Genomic DNA, 17700 nt, shown 5'->3' with positions numbered 1-17700 from the left:
AACATGTACAAAGACCAAAAGCAGCCCGCAGGGCAGTTACGTACGTATGAAATCAGTGATTTCATGTGCTTTAGGATATTAAGGTGCATTGTATGTGAAATCTTACCCAAGAAACGAATCCTTCAACTGGACTTGGCTAAGCCTTTTTTTCCCCAAAGGAACACTGCCGGCCATAATCAGCCTTGGACAATGAAGCAAGGGTCTCCTAAATCCAAAAGTCTAAAAATAATTCAGTCTCAAGAAACCAAGTGCAGAAGTGCATTCATGAAGAGCAGACAAAGGGAGAAGTATGTTCTTTTACTAAATTTTGGCACCAAAATGGCTTTTAAAAAGCTATCTCCATTTCAATTTTGCTCCATAACATTTTGAGACAAACCTGTAAGTGGGAAGAAAGGGAAAATGTCTAGACGTATCTGCCAGCAAATACAAACAGAACCAGAAATCTTGGACCAGTAATAACCATTTATCCAAAGATAAATGGACTATGGGACAGCATGGACCCTAGTCACGATACAGCACTAATGCAAGTTCCTCACTTTAGCCAGCCTCTCTACATTTTAATGCATTACTTTCAGCATATTTCCTTAATTTTTTTTTTCTATTAGGAAACCCACAGCTGAAGTCTTACTGCCTTTCCAGTGCTAAAAGCTATTTGAAGTAACTCTTAAAGCTTCCTTGAGAGATGAGCATTTCTAAAGCTTTTTTGCATAAATATTAGCTTTATTGGAAAATAGTTCACTTAACCAATCAGATTAACACACACCAAATTATTCTAGTTAAAAAAAAATAAACAAAACAAACTAACCTAAAATGCTTTGGAAAATAATCTTCTTCAGTTACAGTAGCAAACACATCATGGTAGCCTGAAACAAGTAATTGGGGGTGTCTTCATCAGCTAACAGGCAATCAATTCATGTAAACACAGAAAACACCCTGTAATATTTGTATTTATGAATGTACCTGGAGTACATAGTTGGTTTTTTTTAAAAAAAAATCTGTGTAGAAATATGCACAAAACATTGGTTTACATATAATTACAAGTTACGTAGATGTTTATATGATGGTTCATGCTTTTTATCCATATATTTTAATTTACAGAGTGTGCATTAGAACTAGAACTTTCTTAGATGTACATTATTGTATTTTTTTTCCACATTCAGGATAACTGCACTAGATATATGCACACACACACACACAAGTCAAATCTTTAATGGTATCCAGAACTCTGCATAAGCTGCATTTTTATAGCATCTGCAGAGATCAGTGAAAGGCACCAATTCTTAAGATAACAAGTTGAGACCACAGTTAAGTTTTTAGATCTAAAAGGGAAGCAAAAACTAAGATTAAAATTTTGTTACTAGATAACCCAAAAAGGTATCAAAATAATGAGACAAACTCTTCTCTGAATCAACTTTAAAAATACATTTCAGATTTGTTGTTTGAGGTCAGATTTAATTCTTCAGTAAACAACCAGACCACGAGCCTCAGACTGACTTGAATCTTAAATATGGAAAGTAGTAACGTCCATAAAAGCTTACATGCGTTTTTTAGTTTAAAACTATTTTCAATGCACTGTTAATGCCTCTGCATGTCAGAACCAATTCCATATTTAGTTCTGTGACTCATGGGATATGATCATTCTGACATCACGCTATTGGTGGTATTTATTTCCATTTTAATTAGATTTTCTTACTTCTCTGCACAGCTTTTGATAATCTGTACTCTATAATGCTGCAAGTCAGCCTGGTCATAAGCCATTTAACGTCCATTCCGGATGTGTCCTTCAACAGTACTTCAAATATTTTACTTTAAGCTGCCTGCTAAAGATGATACCGCCTTCACAGAGTGGAACAGAAAGCTATACATCAACAGGACAGGAAGACGTAAAAAAAAGGTTAAACCGTGAGCTTTAAGGAGAGAAATAAATTAGTTCTGTAACTATCAAAATAATTAACAATTTTGGTAGGCTGCATTATAAGTCCTAGCCATGCAGGGTTTGAGGAACCCTCTCTCCAGAAGAGCAACTGCCAGCTCACAGCTTTTATATTGCCAAACGATCTTCATATAAGAGCAGCTATGCTTTTTTAGGGCCAGCCAAGTACAACAAATGGAGAGATGTTCACCAACAGAAAGGGACCAATACTTAAGACTGGAAACATTCTGGTCACAGATAAATTCTACATGAACACTGCTAACTCATGCACTTCTACTTCAAAAGGAATACACAGCACAAAGTTAACTACAGTATCCAAACTTACATAAAACACCTCCACAACCATCTAACCTTGTTTTACAGCTCTGCAGGAATGGCTATACTTCGCATCATAGTAACAACCTTAAGATTAGAGACCAAATAAACAGAAAAACTTTGGGAGAGCTTAACATCAACTGTTAGAAAGCAGAGACAAGATGTTACAAAAATGGGGAAGCCAAAACTGTACACAATCTTAGTGTTCATACTGCTTTTCATATCCATACTTCATAAATCTGTGAAAATCATTTAACTACAAAACTTTAGGTAGAAAAATAACTGTAGATCTTGTCTACATGTGTTAACATGTACTAGTATCAATTGTTTAGTCAAGATACAGTGCAATACCTCTTTGAAATAAGTTGCAAAGAGTCCAGAGAGAGAGAGAGAGAGCGCACAAGAGTACCTTACTCCTGGCATTTTTAGTAACGTAGTATGGAATATTTATTCACGGAGGTAAGTCAGAACAGCTACTGTACTTCCAAATGGAACCCAACTTAGTTCACGTTAACTTCAAGCACAGCCAAAGTCCTTGAGATGAGGCAAGCCAGAAGCAACAGTTATCTAGATCTCAAGGAACTTTTCCTACGCCTTCAGGATACAAATCTTAAATATGATCACAGCATTTTCATCCAATAAAAGAATAAGCCGAAGAAAGAAAAATAAATGTAAACCAAGTTTATTTTGCTTTTAAGTAGTGTTCTTTAAGCACTACAGCATGGTAAACAATGTAAATTAGTATAAGTCATCTCAAAAGCCAGAGGTTTTTTTTTTATTTTATGAGTTGTTAAAAAGATGCAGCCTATTCTAACAGGATAAATATTTTAACCATTTCACTTCGAGTTAATGAAGGCTCACAAATGAGCAACACTCCTCATTGAGGAAAACAAAAAGCTGTTGTCGACAAAGCGACAGCACACACACAAAAACAAAAGAACTGTGTAAAAATAACTAACTGTACTGTGTTCCCATACTCTTCAGAAGTTGCTTTACAATGGGATGATATGCACATGATCTTGCTGCAGACTTGCCATACAACTTGCAAATACATGTAGCCTAGCCTTACCACTCAGTCCAAAAAGCTGCTAACTGATCAAAACAAATGCAGCACTATAATCCTCTGCTTAACAATTAATTCAATCTGTTTTACTCATTGCCTTTTCTCCTAGACTGCAGGACAGACTAGAAAGAAAATGATCCCGAATTAAAAATTGATACTCTTACAGGAAATTGTATTATTTTGCAATATAGTCTTTTACAAGTTATGTTTTGCCTATTTTCCCCTTAGCCACAAAATGGGCATGAAGTATTTACTTTGAAAATGCCTTAATTTTCAACTTCATGCAAATCTAAATAAAGATGACCAAACAAAAGCTTAAACAATGGAAGGATATTTCACAGAAAATTTCTTATACAAAAAACACATAAGAAAAAGGGCCACTAGGTGACATTTTAATTTACAAATTGGCATCATTTTGGTCAACAAATATCCAAGTGCTGTTTTCTTCTATCACAACAAAGTAGCTGTACAGAAAGAAAACTGCAAAACGTGTTTTATTTTATTTTTTTTTAATCGCACATCTCCTCAGGAATTTCATGTGGATTAAGGATGCCAGGTACAGACATCTGAAGTTTATGTTTCTCCTCTTGAGCCTGCCGAAGGGCTGTTTCTCTTTCCTCCAAGAATAAGTCTGACGTGTCTTCACCTGCAAATTCCTGTATAATTCACATAAAAGCATTAGTTTATTGTCAAATGCTTTAGGCGGAGTAGTAAATTTCCAAAACCCAGGACGACACATAAAACATCTTTCCTCCACATTCCCTGCCAGCCTATTTGCTTGTTTTGCTTTCTGTTCCTAAGGTCAGAATTAATATAAAGGAATGCAAAATATTTTAAAGATTTTCACTGTGTTACAGAACACAGGATGCTATAATAACCCAGCGTTTGGAGTGTATCACCATTACAGCAGTATCATTACAATTTTGAAATACCTGACGATTGCAGTCTCAAAACTAATTAACAACCTCTTTCCTACAGTCTTCCTGAATTCTAGCATCTTTAGAAAAATAAACTCTAGCAAGTTTCAAAACATGTCCCAAGCAGAACTGAAACAAAATCTGGATTAAGATCACACTGAAATAGATTACATGATACACTAGAGTCATGGAAGCCATTTGACAGTTCTCACTACATTTTAAACAGCTGCAAAATAACTTGTATCTCCTAAGCAAACACTGAATGAACACTGTCCCAAGTACTTTGCAACAGTGCTGAATAATCATTTTTCATTTCTTGGGGAAAAAACGCACACCAAACATACCTTGATTTGGACCAGGAAATCCCTTAGGTGTTCCTTAAAGGCAGGAATATCCTGGTTTAGGCTGAAGAGTCCCGTTACAAACAGCTTAACCTGGGCACTAACAGTAAAAACATCAGTCAGTATTTCAAAACATAAGAACCCACTTCAAAGTGCTAAAAAAAAAAAAACCAAAAAACCTTTTTAAAGGTTTTTTAAATTAAAAATTAAAAAAGAGTAAGCACACTTACTCTTGCAGGTGAGGAAATGCAGATTTGAGAAGATTAGCGACATACTCCTGGATAAACATCTGGTTGCTCACTGGATTTCCAGGGTTTAATGGAGTACTTATTTTTCCTTCCTCTACTAAGTTGAACATATATGCAAGGATTGATGCATGCATTGTCAAACCTGAACAGATCAAAGTCATACGTGTGCAGTTATTATTCAGAACAGCGTGTGTAACAGTATTTTGATGTTCAAAAGGATTGTTTTCATCAACCGGCTCACATATACGCATTCTTACCAGCAGTGTGCGAGGTGTCTGTTACAACCGAGAAAATGTGCTGAAGGATATCACAGAAATATGTCTGATAGAAACTCTGGGCAGCAGTCTCTTCTTGTGCAACATTCTGTAGTAGAGTATAAAGTATCTGAAGTCCTAGAAAAATACGCATTAAAACACTAGGTTACCACCAGAACAGTACTAGAACACCTCTGTGCATATTTCTGCTGTTTCCACGATGACACAAGCATACCAAGAAATTCTGATAGGCACTGAAAAGACAAGCATTACATGTGTAATGGTTTTCTCAGGCATTTCCTCAAGCAGCCACTAGAGGACTACAGCCACAGTTACATGGCATGCCGATTTTATTTGTATTATTAGATGACAGAAGCATAAAGAACCCATCGCATCACTCTGTTGGTACCAGTGAAGGTGAGAGAAACCCTCTACCAAAAGAGGTGTTTGCTAATTCAAGAAGGGAAAATGTTTTAGTTTTTAGAATGCCATGAAAGCTTAAATTACTTTATTCAGTGAAATGCAACTGAAAGGTACTTTTTATCCCCATCCCTTCCAAACACTGATACAAGACAATTGGCTAAAACCTAAGTGGCTTCACAACAGTTTTTTTTTAATCCAGTAGTCAAGATAGTGCACCAAGCCCAAGATGTTAAAAAAAAAAGAATGGTTTTCAAATTTAAGACTTTTATATAGCCTCTCCTAGTCTCCCTTGAGAACTGTCATTCTGGGGGGCTTTTTAATTACTCAAGTCTGTCAGCTGCACCATGAAGTTTCATCTTAAGTTTAAACAGCTTGCTGCTGTCTAAAGGAAGCATAATTCCACTTCTTAACAATCTAAGGCGTTTGTTTCCCTTTCCATATGCCGTGGGCTCGCTCCCAGACCGTGAGGTCAGCTCCCACCCCAATCATTTGCTTTTCTGCTGGACTTTTCAGTAGTTCCTGAGCAACTGTCTTATTGAGGTATTAAGTCAAACACTGCAGGCAGCACTACAGAAGTAGAGCTGTAACACCAGCTCTAGCAGCAGTGAGCTACTGCATCAGTTCAGCCATTTCAGAAACATGCCAACCCTCACATGGAAAAGAAAGCAAGCAGAAACTCTTAACAGTGCTCTCTTACAGCTACAGGAGTGAAAGAGCATCCAAGTATTTCAGCCCACTCATGGATACCTGGCTGACAACTTGAAGCCGAGACAGAAGAATATTATTCTTGTGCAAATGCAGTACAGTATCGTATGACTGGAATGCTAAGTTTGACTAAAGAAAAATCTGCAAGAAAACGTCATTCTACCAGAAAGATATCCAATACTGCAAACAAAGTCTGCATATTAAACGCTTCCATTTACCTGTATCTGCAACATTTCTCATTGTATGTTTGAAAGCCCAAATAATAGAATCCAGAACAAGTTTGAACTGTGCGGGTGGAATTGCCAGGAACGCTGGGAAGCAATGAGAATTTACAGCCTGGAGCAGCAAGAAGAAATTTGTTCTGTGTTCAGGATATTCTTCAAAGTCCTAGAACAAGAGAGCGGAGGGAAAAAAGTCAAGTTTCCTAAAGGTCCATCATAAGATCTGCTGTTAAGCAGAGCAAGTCAATAGCTGACATAAAGCAGCATTTAGATACCACGTTTAAAATAACCTTAAATGCAAAGCAAAGCTTACATTCCTCAGAGCACTTTTTTCTCTCCCAGTTTTCCCCACCAAAGCTTAGTAAGACCATCTTCTAGAGTTACACAACATTGACAGGCTGAGCCACGTTTTGTCAGTACACAACCTTAATCACTACTCAGTCCACAGATACAGACAGATGGTCTCAACACTGGTTAAGAACCTGCATTGCTACAGGGCTACAATTTCGGGTTACACCCTATTGCAAAGTAGCACTAATTCAGCCGGTAGTGCCCAAGTATTGCGCAAATACATATTGCACACTATAGCGTAAGAAGTGCGTTAGTGAGGAAATACTCCAAGTGACTGATCAGTACTTATAAATTTTAAATATTTGTTAATTTTAGCAGTTAGTCCTACACTGACATTTAACTGAAGTACACTTATGCTTCCTGAAGCATGACATTCCAAGTCCCCAGAACAGAAAAATCACTAATGACTTTAATCAAGAGCTAAGCAGAGAAATTTAAGGCAATGAGATTAAGAGATCCAACTAGATAGCCAGATTTCAAAACTAGTACATTCCTTTGAGCAGAAATTTCTTCAAGTGCCACAAATGCATTTTGTGACTGCAAAAACACAGGGAGATGAACCACAAGACACCACATATGGAAATGATATTCACAGAAAGAAGGCATGAACCCCCGTTTTGTTTCCATAAGATGAAAACTGTGTAGTAACTCTACATTCACTATGTACTGCTTCCCTTCATTGCAAGAAAAGGAGATCTTTCATTTAGAGATGTACCAACAGCCAAGACCAGTACTCTTGTAAAACCCCATTTTTTTGGTCTTCAGTCACTAGGGAGATGCCTTATCCAAAGTTTAAATATAAATACCTTGTTGATCATATTTAATGTGCACTCAAAAACAGCATCAAATATCTGAGGTATTTCAGCAGTAATGTGTCCACCCAGCTTGTTTACAATTATAGCCATAGTACTAAGTACTTCAGGTTCTCTAGCGGCTGGAACATTTCTCTGGTAGTCAATGAGAACGGCATCCAACAAGGGAGGCACGAAGTTTTCAGCTACCTAATTGAAAAAGCATGCCATGGTTATAACAATGCAGTTATTGAACAGAGTCTCTAGCATACAGTTTATAGCAACGTGCACTTACAGGAGATAGTTTTCCTAAGTTGAAATACATGATACTTCCATTAAACCCCCCACGCTCTGTATCCATCCAGCAGGGCTTCTGGTAGGGTTCTCTTAAACCTCCTTGATGCCCTTTAAGATTACTCTCACCTAAAGTTAACTGAAGTATCTCAAACATAGCTCAGGCTTACCTCTGTATGGTCACACTTTCTCCTTTATATTTTACAGACCTCCTGAAGCAAGTTCCTGTGACCAATCAATTCAGTCAACAACAGAATAAAACCCAGAGTTCCTCCTAATTCTCTCTTACAAGTTATTTGTATAAAATGAGTAACTTACCATCTGAGGATCATTGGACCTGCTCACCCAGCCAGAAATTAGTTTTAAAGTTTCCCTTTTTACAGTCCTCATACTTCTAATCAAGGGCTGCTTTGTTACCATTTCACCTGAAAAGTTTTGAAGCTTCAGTTAATTGGGTAAAGTGTAACAAAAAGCTTAACTTAAATTGCTGCAGAGAATGCTTGATTTTTATATCCAGACTACAAAGGCTATTAAAGACTTCTTATGCATATTGTGCAAATAAAAACTACCACCTCCCCATTCTAACTCCATAGGTTCAAGTTGCTATTTAGCATTACAAAACTACTATTGACAGTACCCTAGTTAGAGTTCAAAAACAAAGCTGCAACTTACTTTTTAAGTTAGGGAAATCACACATATTCACTTAACTACATGGACTGAGCTTACATCTGGTTCTGATTAAATGATGACAGGGGAGAACAAGAAAGTTCCTGATTTCATCTAAGAGAAATAATCCTTCCACCCATCTTTGTGTGTCAGCTCCACACTTATCCTTAAGAAGCCTTATCCTTCATTCAGTTTCTTAGCCCTAAATCAATCTCGTCTCATCAGCAAAACCTGATCTAATTAACTGCACAGCCATACAATCACTATAGTACATGCACGGGAAAAGCCGATGAGCACAGCCAGAAAAAGAAAGGTGGCATCCCTCGTGCTGGCATCAGGGCCATCCCTGGCAGGATACAGCCAGTTGTAAAAACATACTCTGAGGCAGATGCAATCACAGTAGTTACTGATCAAGAAGCACATCAGGACTACAGTCCTAGCAACTGCTTCCTGAACTTCACCATTTCCGACAAGGACAAATTCTGGCCATTAGAGCTGCAGAATCAAAAGGTATGGTTTTCTCAGCCAATTTTATTCTGAATTCTGAGAAGCTACTTCAAGGTAAACCAGTTGCTCAATTACCAGATTTTATTTAACATTCACATTTCCAAATATCATCATCTGCACCAGCAAGAAAACTGGTCATAACACAGGACTCAATAACTGACTCATTTAATCTTGTAATGAACTACTACAGAAGTACATTCTACTGAGATACCCTAGGCCCTAATTTATCTAGTAAAAATAGGTTAGGCAATTGATAATTCCTTCTCAGTAACTGCAAGCCTGGTTTATCATGACTTTCACGCACCTTCACTGCACAGTTACTTCTCTGTAATAAAGCTATTTAGTAGCACAATATCATACCAAAACCCTGCCAACATCTTTGGGGAAAAAATGAATGAGCTTCTATTTAAAGATAGTCTTTTAATATTCAAAATTAGAGTAAGCTGAAAGAATACATGCTACAACTTTGTCTCAGCAAGATGCCTATTAATTCTAAGTAACTAAAGTGTTTTGCATCACTGCTAAAATTTCTTGTTTATAGGTGTTTTTTCTCCCTCTAAAATCAGGAGTTCTTTATTTAAATAAAGCATCTGGTTAACAAAAGATCTAAGCAAGCACTTTCAGTCGTTCTCCACTTTCCCAAACAATAAAATGACAACAGTAAAATTAGCCTAGTTGGAACACACTCTGAAACCTGATGACATACACTGCGCTAACCCCCATTTTCAGGAAGAACATGGAATTTCTTACCATTAGCCTGAATAGCTGCAGAAATATTTTCACTTAGGCACTTGTACACATTCAGCATATCTAAATAAATTCTTCCAAGCTGAATCACAAAGGGATGGCCAACTGCTTTACACGCTCTTACATTGGTTTTCAGAATGCTACCAAGCTGCTTAACTGTTTCAGGATCCTTTAGAATATCAACATTCTGTTAAAAAAGTTAAAAGTCCATTTTGTTTAGTGCATAAAACTGCCCTTGAGCTTTCAATATAAAAGTGTAAGTTTCAATAATTTATCTTACACACTGCATTAAAGAACATATCACTGAAGTTTACAGACTTTAAATATAATGCAGTTTACTTCATGGCACTTGGCACTATGTCAAACAAAGTCAGGATAAAACATCAACTGATTTTAATTCTGCTCTTCTGCAGAAGTATTTTTGCCACGGTGGTACAAGCATTACTCTAGCTGAAGAAAGAAAACGACCTAAGAAGGAGGAGAGACTAGGAAGATGAAAACAGACAGAAGTGGTCCAAAGGATAGGCAGTCTGTTCTTGTTTTAAGAAGGAAGCCAGAATTAAGAAACATTAACTCAAGCTTACTTAAGTTTCAGGATCTTAGTTAGGTTAACTCCAAATGGACTGATCTCTTGTGCAGTGCAAGACTGTTTTTCTTTTATGTGTGGAGGTAAAGTATTTTGAAGAGAGTGAAAGAAATGGAGCATAAAACAAACAACAATGTACTTTAAGAGAATGATGGAGGAGAAAGGAGGAAGAGTGAACAGTATGTTTAGCATTTTATTTTTTCTGTTATTCAGAAAACCAACCCACTTCTGAGTCAGATGAAAGGGAGGCTTGGAAAAAACTACTAAAACATATTCTGTACAGTAACAGGAAATTGTCCTTTAAATCAGATTAAAACCAGTATTTATTTTGTCATTTAAGTCTCCTCTCTCAAAACAACACTTTTACTGTCACATCAATCACTGCTTTAGCCATCATTTAATAAAGTCCACCACAGCTATGCACACTTAACGTCATGCCATGTGAAAAATAAACCCAGGGTAAGAGAAACATTTAGCAGGTTTTCTTCACCTGAACATAGCACACACTTAAAATTTATGAGCTTACTTTTGTTGCCTGTTGAATTATGCTGTCCCATACTTGATTAGGTAGCAACATGTATTTTTCTATCAGATGCTCCTGCACAGTCTGGTCTGTCTGTGCCCCAATCATGTATCCTACTGCTTCATAGAATGTATGCACCTGATTGGAGCAACAACAAGAAGTTAAACAGGAAGGTTAAAAAGGGGTAAGGAAAATCTTACACTGTTTTGAACTAACATATAGTGAAGGCTGAAAATGGGTTTCACTGTCTAAATACCCTTTTCCTCTCCTGACTTTACAAGATTCTCTGTTCTCACCTTACTTCCACATCATGTATGAAACAAACCTCCATTCTCTTCCCTTCAAATGCCAGTACATGCAACCTAATTTTTCCTCATTTTGCCATCATATCCCGAAGTGAGGAACCTCAGACACACACCGTTTAACTACGTATTACCAGACATGTTTAAACTGTGGAACCGACTACATGACTCAAAGTTTGAGTACCCTTTTCCAGATGCCACAACCACTCTGCCCAAAGTTTCAGTACATCATTGCAACATCTCAGTGTGTCTCGCATGTGTGCGCCACACTCTCACTTCACGAGCTGTGCCCTTCCTAGACAAAGGCAGTTTTGGATTGTTCCCTGCCCCCCCCTTCACAGCTACAGGTATACTATTATAGTAGGATATTGCTATTTCTCCAATCAGAACCACAAAAACAGATTCACCATCTTATTTACTTGTTAAAACATTCCAGCAATTGAAATTCCAACTAAATGCATTTTAATTCTCCTTCCAAGCATTCTGACCAAGATCTCAGTAAGGCAACCCAATCATACTATTGATACCATAATACCATCACTAACAAAAAACTAAGAAATACAATTCAAGCCTTGTAAACCACTACTGCCTTTCAATGTGAAACAACTCTTGATTAGTCTTTAGGAACTATCCACAACACTGAATTAAACATACCTGTTGTGGCTGAAGATCACAGATGATTGTGTTGATATTGTTCAAGATTTCATCAATAAATGGCATGACCTCTCCTACTTGAACCTGAACGAAATGTCGGCGGCATTTTTGTGCTATTTTTATGAAGGTATCACAAGCCATATCCTGGACGCCATCATGGGTTTCTAAATTAAATCAACTCAGTTACTGCTTTGTATTTTTCCCCCTGTACACGTGCATGTATAGGCAATTTTTTTTTTTTTTAGTAATTGAAACAGCAAGGAAACCCCAGATAATTACCGTGCATAAATTCAAACAGCTTGTTGACTACAGTCTTCAAAAATTTCCAGTGAGCTCTCAAAAACCGTGGGTATTGACCTACTATATACATTATATTTGATGCAATAATGGCTTTATTGTCTTTTCCTCGCTTTTGTTCACAGAGTCCCAGGAGATCCTACAAAATAACATACTTTGAGTTTCATCTCCAAGTTTGTCCAGTTAAACTAAAAGCACTACAAGACAAAGCATAAAAATTCTACAAGGAGCTGTATAAAGGAAGGTGGTTGCCATCCTCAAGTTCAAAGTCTAAATAAAAACCAAACAAAAAACCCATATGGGTTAAGATTGGGGTAATGCAATTATTTAAGTTTCAACCAAACCAGGAACACTGTGTTTTCAACTATGGAATCCTCATATTAAATGTAACTAAAGATCTCTGCAGGAGGGACTTCAACAAGCCTCACACTATTGTATTCTGATCAAGCATTTGATACCAATAAAAATACAGACTCCATACCAAATAGAAGAAATTAAACTAAATATTCTGCACAAATTTGTACGACTTACTCTCATAAAGAATGTTTTCTTCCTGCCCTCTTCTGTGCACATTTTTATCAAAACTTCATTTTGGTCAATGAATATTTGGAAGAGGGCAGAGTGGCAGTGTGCCAGCTAGTTGAAAATGTGGGTTATTTTGCCACTCTCCTTTATTTCATTAGCAATGCTTTTCCATCTCTTCTGCACCCCCAAAGAAAAGTACTTCACCATAAACTAAATTTTACCCCTTAAAAGTTTTCACCACAAAGAGGCTACTTGGATTAATGTGCTGTTCACCGCTAAAGAAGTTACCAGCCTTAAATTCAAGATACGAGATTATCCCTTAAATTAATCTTGACCAACTTGCTTGCCATACAAGGTAGCTTACTAGGAACATACAGCAGTATTTTTGTAAATTTAGTTTCTTCAGCATAAACTATGACAGGTGACAAAGATATTAGTTTTGCAACATGATACCTTAATTACTGTAACAAGAAATCTTTTTTCATCTTCTTCATGCATTGCACCACTGATTGAGCCTATAGCCCAACAGAGGGTATTCAAATTTTTCCACGACCATTCTGTTCCATTCACTTGATTGTGAAGTTTTTCAGTCATAATTCGTTCCGTGTCTGCATAATCCAGATGTGTAAGGTAAACTGAAAGACATCAACATGTTTTAAAGCAACAACCTGGACCACAACTCCACGGGCAAAGTTAAATTCTTCTATTTTAAAAACACCACCACCACAATTAAATTATTAGTTAAGTGCAATGCTTCCTCCCTGAACTCATGGACAGAACAAGCTAAAAATTTCAACAAATATTTGTTAAAACTGTATTTTAAAGACAGACAACAAATTTTCTTGAGAATTTTTGTTTGTTCCAAGAGGTCTCAGCAAAACACCACATGCAAGTGATGTGGCAAGTCTAAGTCAATGAAGGTCTCGCATACCAATTGAATCAGTAAAGTTGCTAAGTTAAATTATTAACAAAAGGCAAACATACTCATGGTCTATAGAGAATATGGGATTGGCTACCTATGGGAGACATACAGTGTCTAAGAAGTCAACCCATTTCCTTCTGCTCTTTATTTCAGTGTCATTAAGTCTGCTGGTTGCAATAACCCACCATTAAAGTAGAGACAGTATTCCTAAACAAGTCTAGGTGGGAAGATTCAAGTATCACAACTCGGATACTTGCATCAGCCCTTAATAGGATTAGTGTCTCTAATATAAAATTCTAAATCCCAGCAAGTGCAATTTAAGGCCAGATTAAGAAATACATTTTTACAGTGCCACAGCATACAGTTTCTACCACAGATTATTTTTTTAAAGCGAAATCTTAAAGATAATACACCATAAGCAATAGTTAATACCAGAAATCAAATACTAACTAAATCTGCATTTCTGTATAAACAAACCTGTACCTGCAAGCATGATTAAGGCTCAGGAGGTACAGTAATGATTTTAATACAATAAATTAAACAAAAAAGTTCCATATGAGAAGTCACTAGAACAATTAATCTAACACTAGCTGTACCTCCTATATCACAAGTACAAAGGTGAGAATAAAAAAAGTTCCACAACCACTTTGCATCACACAGCTTTTCCCCTCCAACTTCTAGTTCATAAGCCCGTTACTAAACACTCAGTGTTCCCTTAGAGCATTTGCGTTTGATAGAAAAGTATTTAGTATGGAAGGTTGGATGTCCTAAACATGTGACAATTCTAATCCCCTCTACCTCTTCAAGTTGCAGTTATGAGACTGAAATTTTCTTCTTGCCTCAGAAAACCCCTAAGTTATCACTACAATCCACAGGGACTATCAGTTCACTGGCAAAATGGTCACAGTTGAACATGAGACTTCTGAAGAAGACAGTATACTAGCATACACATGCTAAAAAGAAAATATACTTTCTACATTAAATGCTATAGAAATACCGATTCTGATGTTTTTCAGTGCACTCGCATCTTTCCCTTTTTTTTTCCTACACATGTAATTAACCGCAGCTTTTGTACTTTCACGCAAGATCATTATAAGACCTCAGCACTACCTTTGGAAAAGATTTTTGAAGCTTAAATTCAGGCTAGAATTTTCCATTTTGTTTAAGAACACTATAAAAATTTTTAAAAGTATTCTGAAGACCTAATGAAAGAAGAAATCAGTTTTGCTATGGAGTGCTTGGTCTACACAAGACTACAAGTGAAGTAATAACCTGCAAGTTAGAAAAATCCTTCCAATTTAATATTCTTTCTGACAAAACCAAAGTTTCATTGGATCTGAAACATTTTGGTAAAGGAATATCAAAAGGTGTTGTTCAATGGGAAAAGGCAACTGTATTACTACTTGACCTATATTACTGTTAACCTGTATTACTATTAACTACTTCTACAACACTACATGATTAAAACAGAAAAATTCAGACCAACACTGCCTCCTCCCTTTTAAGTTTGTATACTACTCCTCACTGCTAATGATTTCACCCACACACAATTCAGATCATAGGCTAACATTCTGTAACATACAGGCTGCTGAGGCAGCTGCGCAGACCTATAACACAAGAATACCAGCTAGTACACTTACCCAATGTTTCTCTCATATTTTTATACAAGTTTATGGAATCTGTATCCTTCATGAATTCTCGTACTACTTCCCCTTGATCATTTTCCACAACTAGGACTTCTTCAGGTTTAGCCATTCGGCTAACCATTAGCAATCGAACCTGTACATTGCAAAGAAAAGTTAAAATTGAAGCAAACTGTAACATGAAAATACACCCATAGCTCCACAAGTGTTTCCAAAGCACCCTGGTCAGGCGATCTGACACGTATTAGGGATCTATCCAGAACTTCATGAGATTAGCTCACATTAAGATTCTATAGACGCATATTAACAAAAAAGCCGTTAAGATTAGAGCCTGCTGATTTCTCTCTCCCCATGAACAAGTTGAGTAGTAAGAAAAAAAACAAACCCAAAACCCAAACAAAAAACCCGCAACCTATGAAGCATACTTTCTAGAGCTTTATAATGCATATGTAATATTAGGGGTCTTTGAAGATCACTTTTTCCATACACACACATTTTTCTCCAACTGTAACACTCCAGTCTATCTGTTTAAAAAAGCAGTTTAATGCAGTTTTTTTTTAATTAGTTTTACATTCATAATAAGCATCTTAAAAAAACCTGAAACGCCACATTAATACTCCTGCCATATACTGGTATCATCTTGAAGTATTTTCACAATTGCAGCACATTATATAAGTGGAGTTGAATTCATTACCAGCTACTCAAAGCAAGAAAAGTTTTCTGATGTCATCCCTTACATGAAGCAAAATCTTTACATTCAGGAATAGTATCTAAATCATTACAGTACTTTTACTTAAGCATGGATTACCTTGGACAATACAGGCAAATAAAGCTGTCTCCTTGGAGGAACATCGAAGTGTTGACTTCCCGAAAGCAATGGAGAAGCAGATGTTGAAAATGGACTTTCCCTATAGAGCTCAGCAGCTAAATGATTCCAATATTCAAGACAAATCTTGAAAATTTCTGTTTCTTCAACTTCTGATACCAATAGCATGTAATGAAGAGCCTGAAAAAAGTGTGGTTTAAACATCTGATTACTAATTATTCCTGCAGATAAAACCACATTGCTTCAAGCCCTGTTATTTAAATACTGATAAAATGCCAAATTAACACAAAAGTTAGGAACAAAGAGGCATTAACATTGCAATGACACTACTTACAAGACAGAGTTCTGACCGGAGGAGCAACTCAAAGCAAGCACCCTGTCAATTACTGAGTTTTCAAAGTGTGTATCAATTCTTAAATCTAAAGTAGCCTTAAGACATCTTCAAGAACCCCATAGCCAAATCAGCCTGTTTGTATCAAACTCACAGCCTCTGGAGCTTCCACATTTTGTCTGAGAGCCTCAAAAAACCCTGCAACAGCTAGTTCAAATGACTGCTATTCTCAAGACTATTACTGCTATTTCGTTCTGGATCCTTACACCCTGAAGAACTGAAGGCAACCATCAAAGCCATACTGCTCACTTGCTTTCTACAGAGGTCATCTACCAGAACATTTTCAACTTCTTCACTGACAGAACACCCAGAGCCAACTGAGAAGGGAAGGCCACTGATGCAATTCTGACAGACTCAGATACCGACCACAGAAATTAGAACTACATAGCCAAACATTTTTTGCCTAGCTTAATTTTCAGTCCCCTGGTGAAAAGTATCAAACTCATCAGTGAACAAACAGAAGGAAACAAAGAAATCTGAAGACATGTTCATAGCTTAGGTACTACAGCAACTCAAGAGTGTTTTAGATGGTAAAGACCTGATTCAGCATCTGTATCTACAACGTCAAAAGAGGGATAAAAAACAACCATACATTAGTCTTATACACATCAATTCTCTTGGTAATTCCACTTGCAATAATTTATGTAGCTTCCTTCACTAGCCTACACAGCTCCAATGAATCCGAGGAACAATTTCAGATGATCTACTACGACCCAAAGTGCAGGAATAAACAGGTTAGAATGACACAGAACTTTTTGAAGTACCTGTGTAACTACGTTCTATTACATTGCAACTCACAGAAGTGAAATTTGCAACCATTTTAGGCCAGCCTAGGAACTTTGCTGAACATTTCATCATTCTATACAAGACAGAAAGTAATTCAGAACTGACTCTTACAAAAGCCTTTTTTTAAAGTAGAATTTCACATAGTTACACTGGACAAGAGAGAAAGCCAATACCTAAAAACTGCACTCCAACTTACACGTAATTGCACAGGACATGCAACAGCTTCAGCTGTTTACACAGGTCTTCCTAACAAAGCCTCAACATAAGTACAGACATGAGCTGTGCTCCCCCAATTCACAGTTATTTAGAAAGCTTACTACTTGCAAGTTCAGAAATTGTTCAGAAATTATTGGGGAACTGCTGATAGTTGTTGTTTTTAAAATAAAAAAGTGATACTCCTCTTAAGCCCATCTTCTAAATGAGGTACAATTCGATATTCAGAACCAATTTATTTTTATATATATATATA

At 36.8% G+C, this 17700-nt stretch overlaps 1 protein-coding gene across 1 annotated transcript; it reads right to left on the bottom strand.

Annotated features, from left to right (window-relative positions):
* Positions 1-2914: 2914 nt before the first annotated feature.
* XPO1 (exportin 1) lies at positions 2915-16234 on the bottom strand (the record flags this gene model as incomplete). The annotated part of the gene is made up of 14 exons (XM_010289979.1): positions 2915-3967; positions 4573-4669; positions 4800-4959; positions 5075-5209; positions 6418-6586; positions 7578-7772; positions 8175-8281; positions 9780-9963; positions 10889-11023; positions 11842-12005; positions 12121-12277; positions 13117-13298; positions 15226-15364; positions 16037-16234. Coding segments are annotated over 14 exons (2169 nt in total), but the record flags the coding sequence as incomplete, so codon positions are not given.
* Positions 16235-17700: the final 1466 nt, after the last annotated feature.

Source organism: Phaethon lepturus, unplaced genomic scaffold (genome assembly GCF_000687285.1).
Source record: "Phaethon lepturus isolate BGI_N335 unplaced genomic scaffold, ASM68728v1 scaffold18226, whole genome shotgun sequence".
Taxonomy (NCBI): Eukaryota; Metazoa; Chordata; class Aves; order Phaethontiformes; family Phaethontidae; genus Phaethon; species Phaethon lepturus.
Note: the sequence above shows the minus strand (reverse complement) of the source record. Positions and strands in the feature narration are given on the sequence as shown.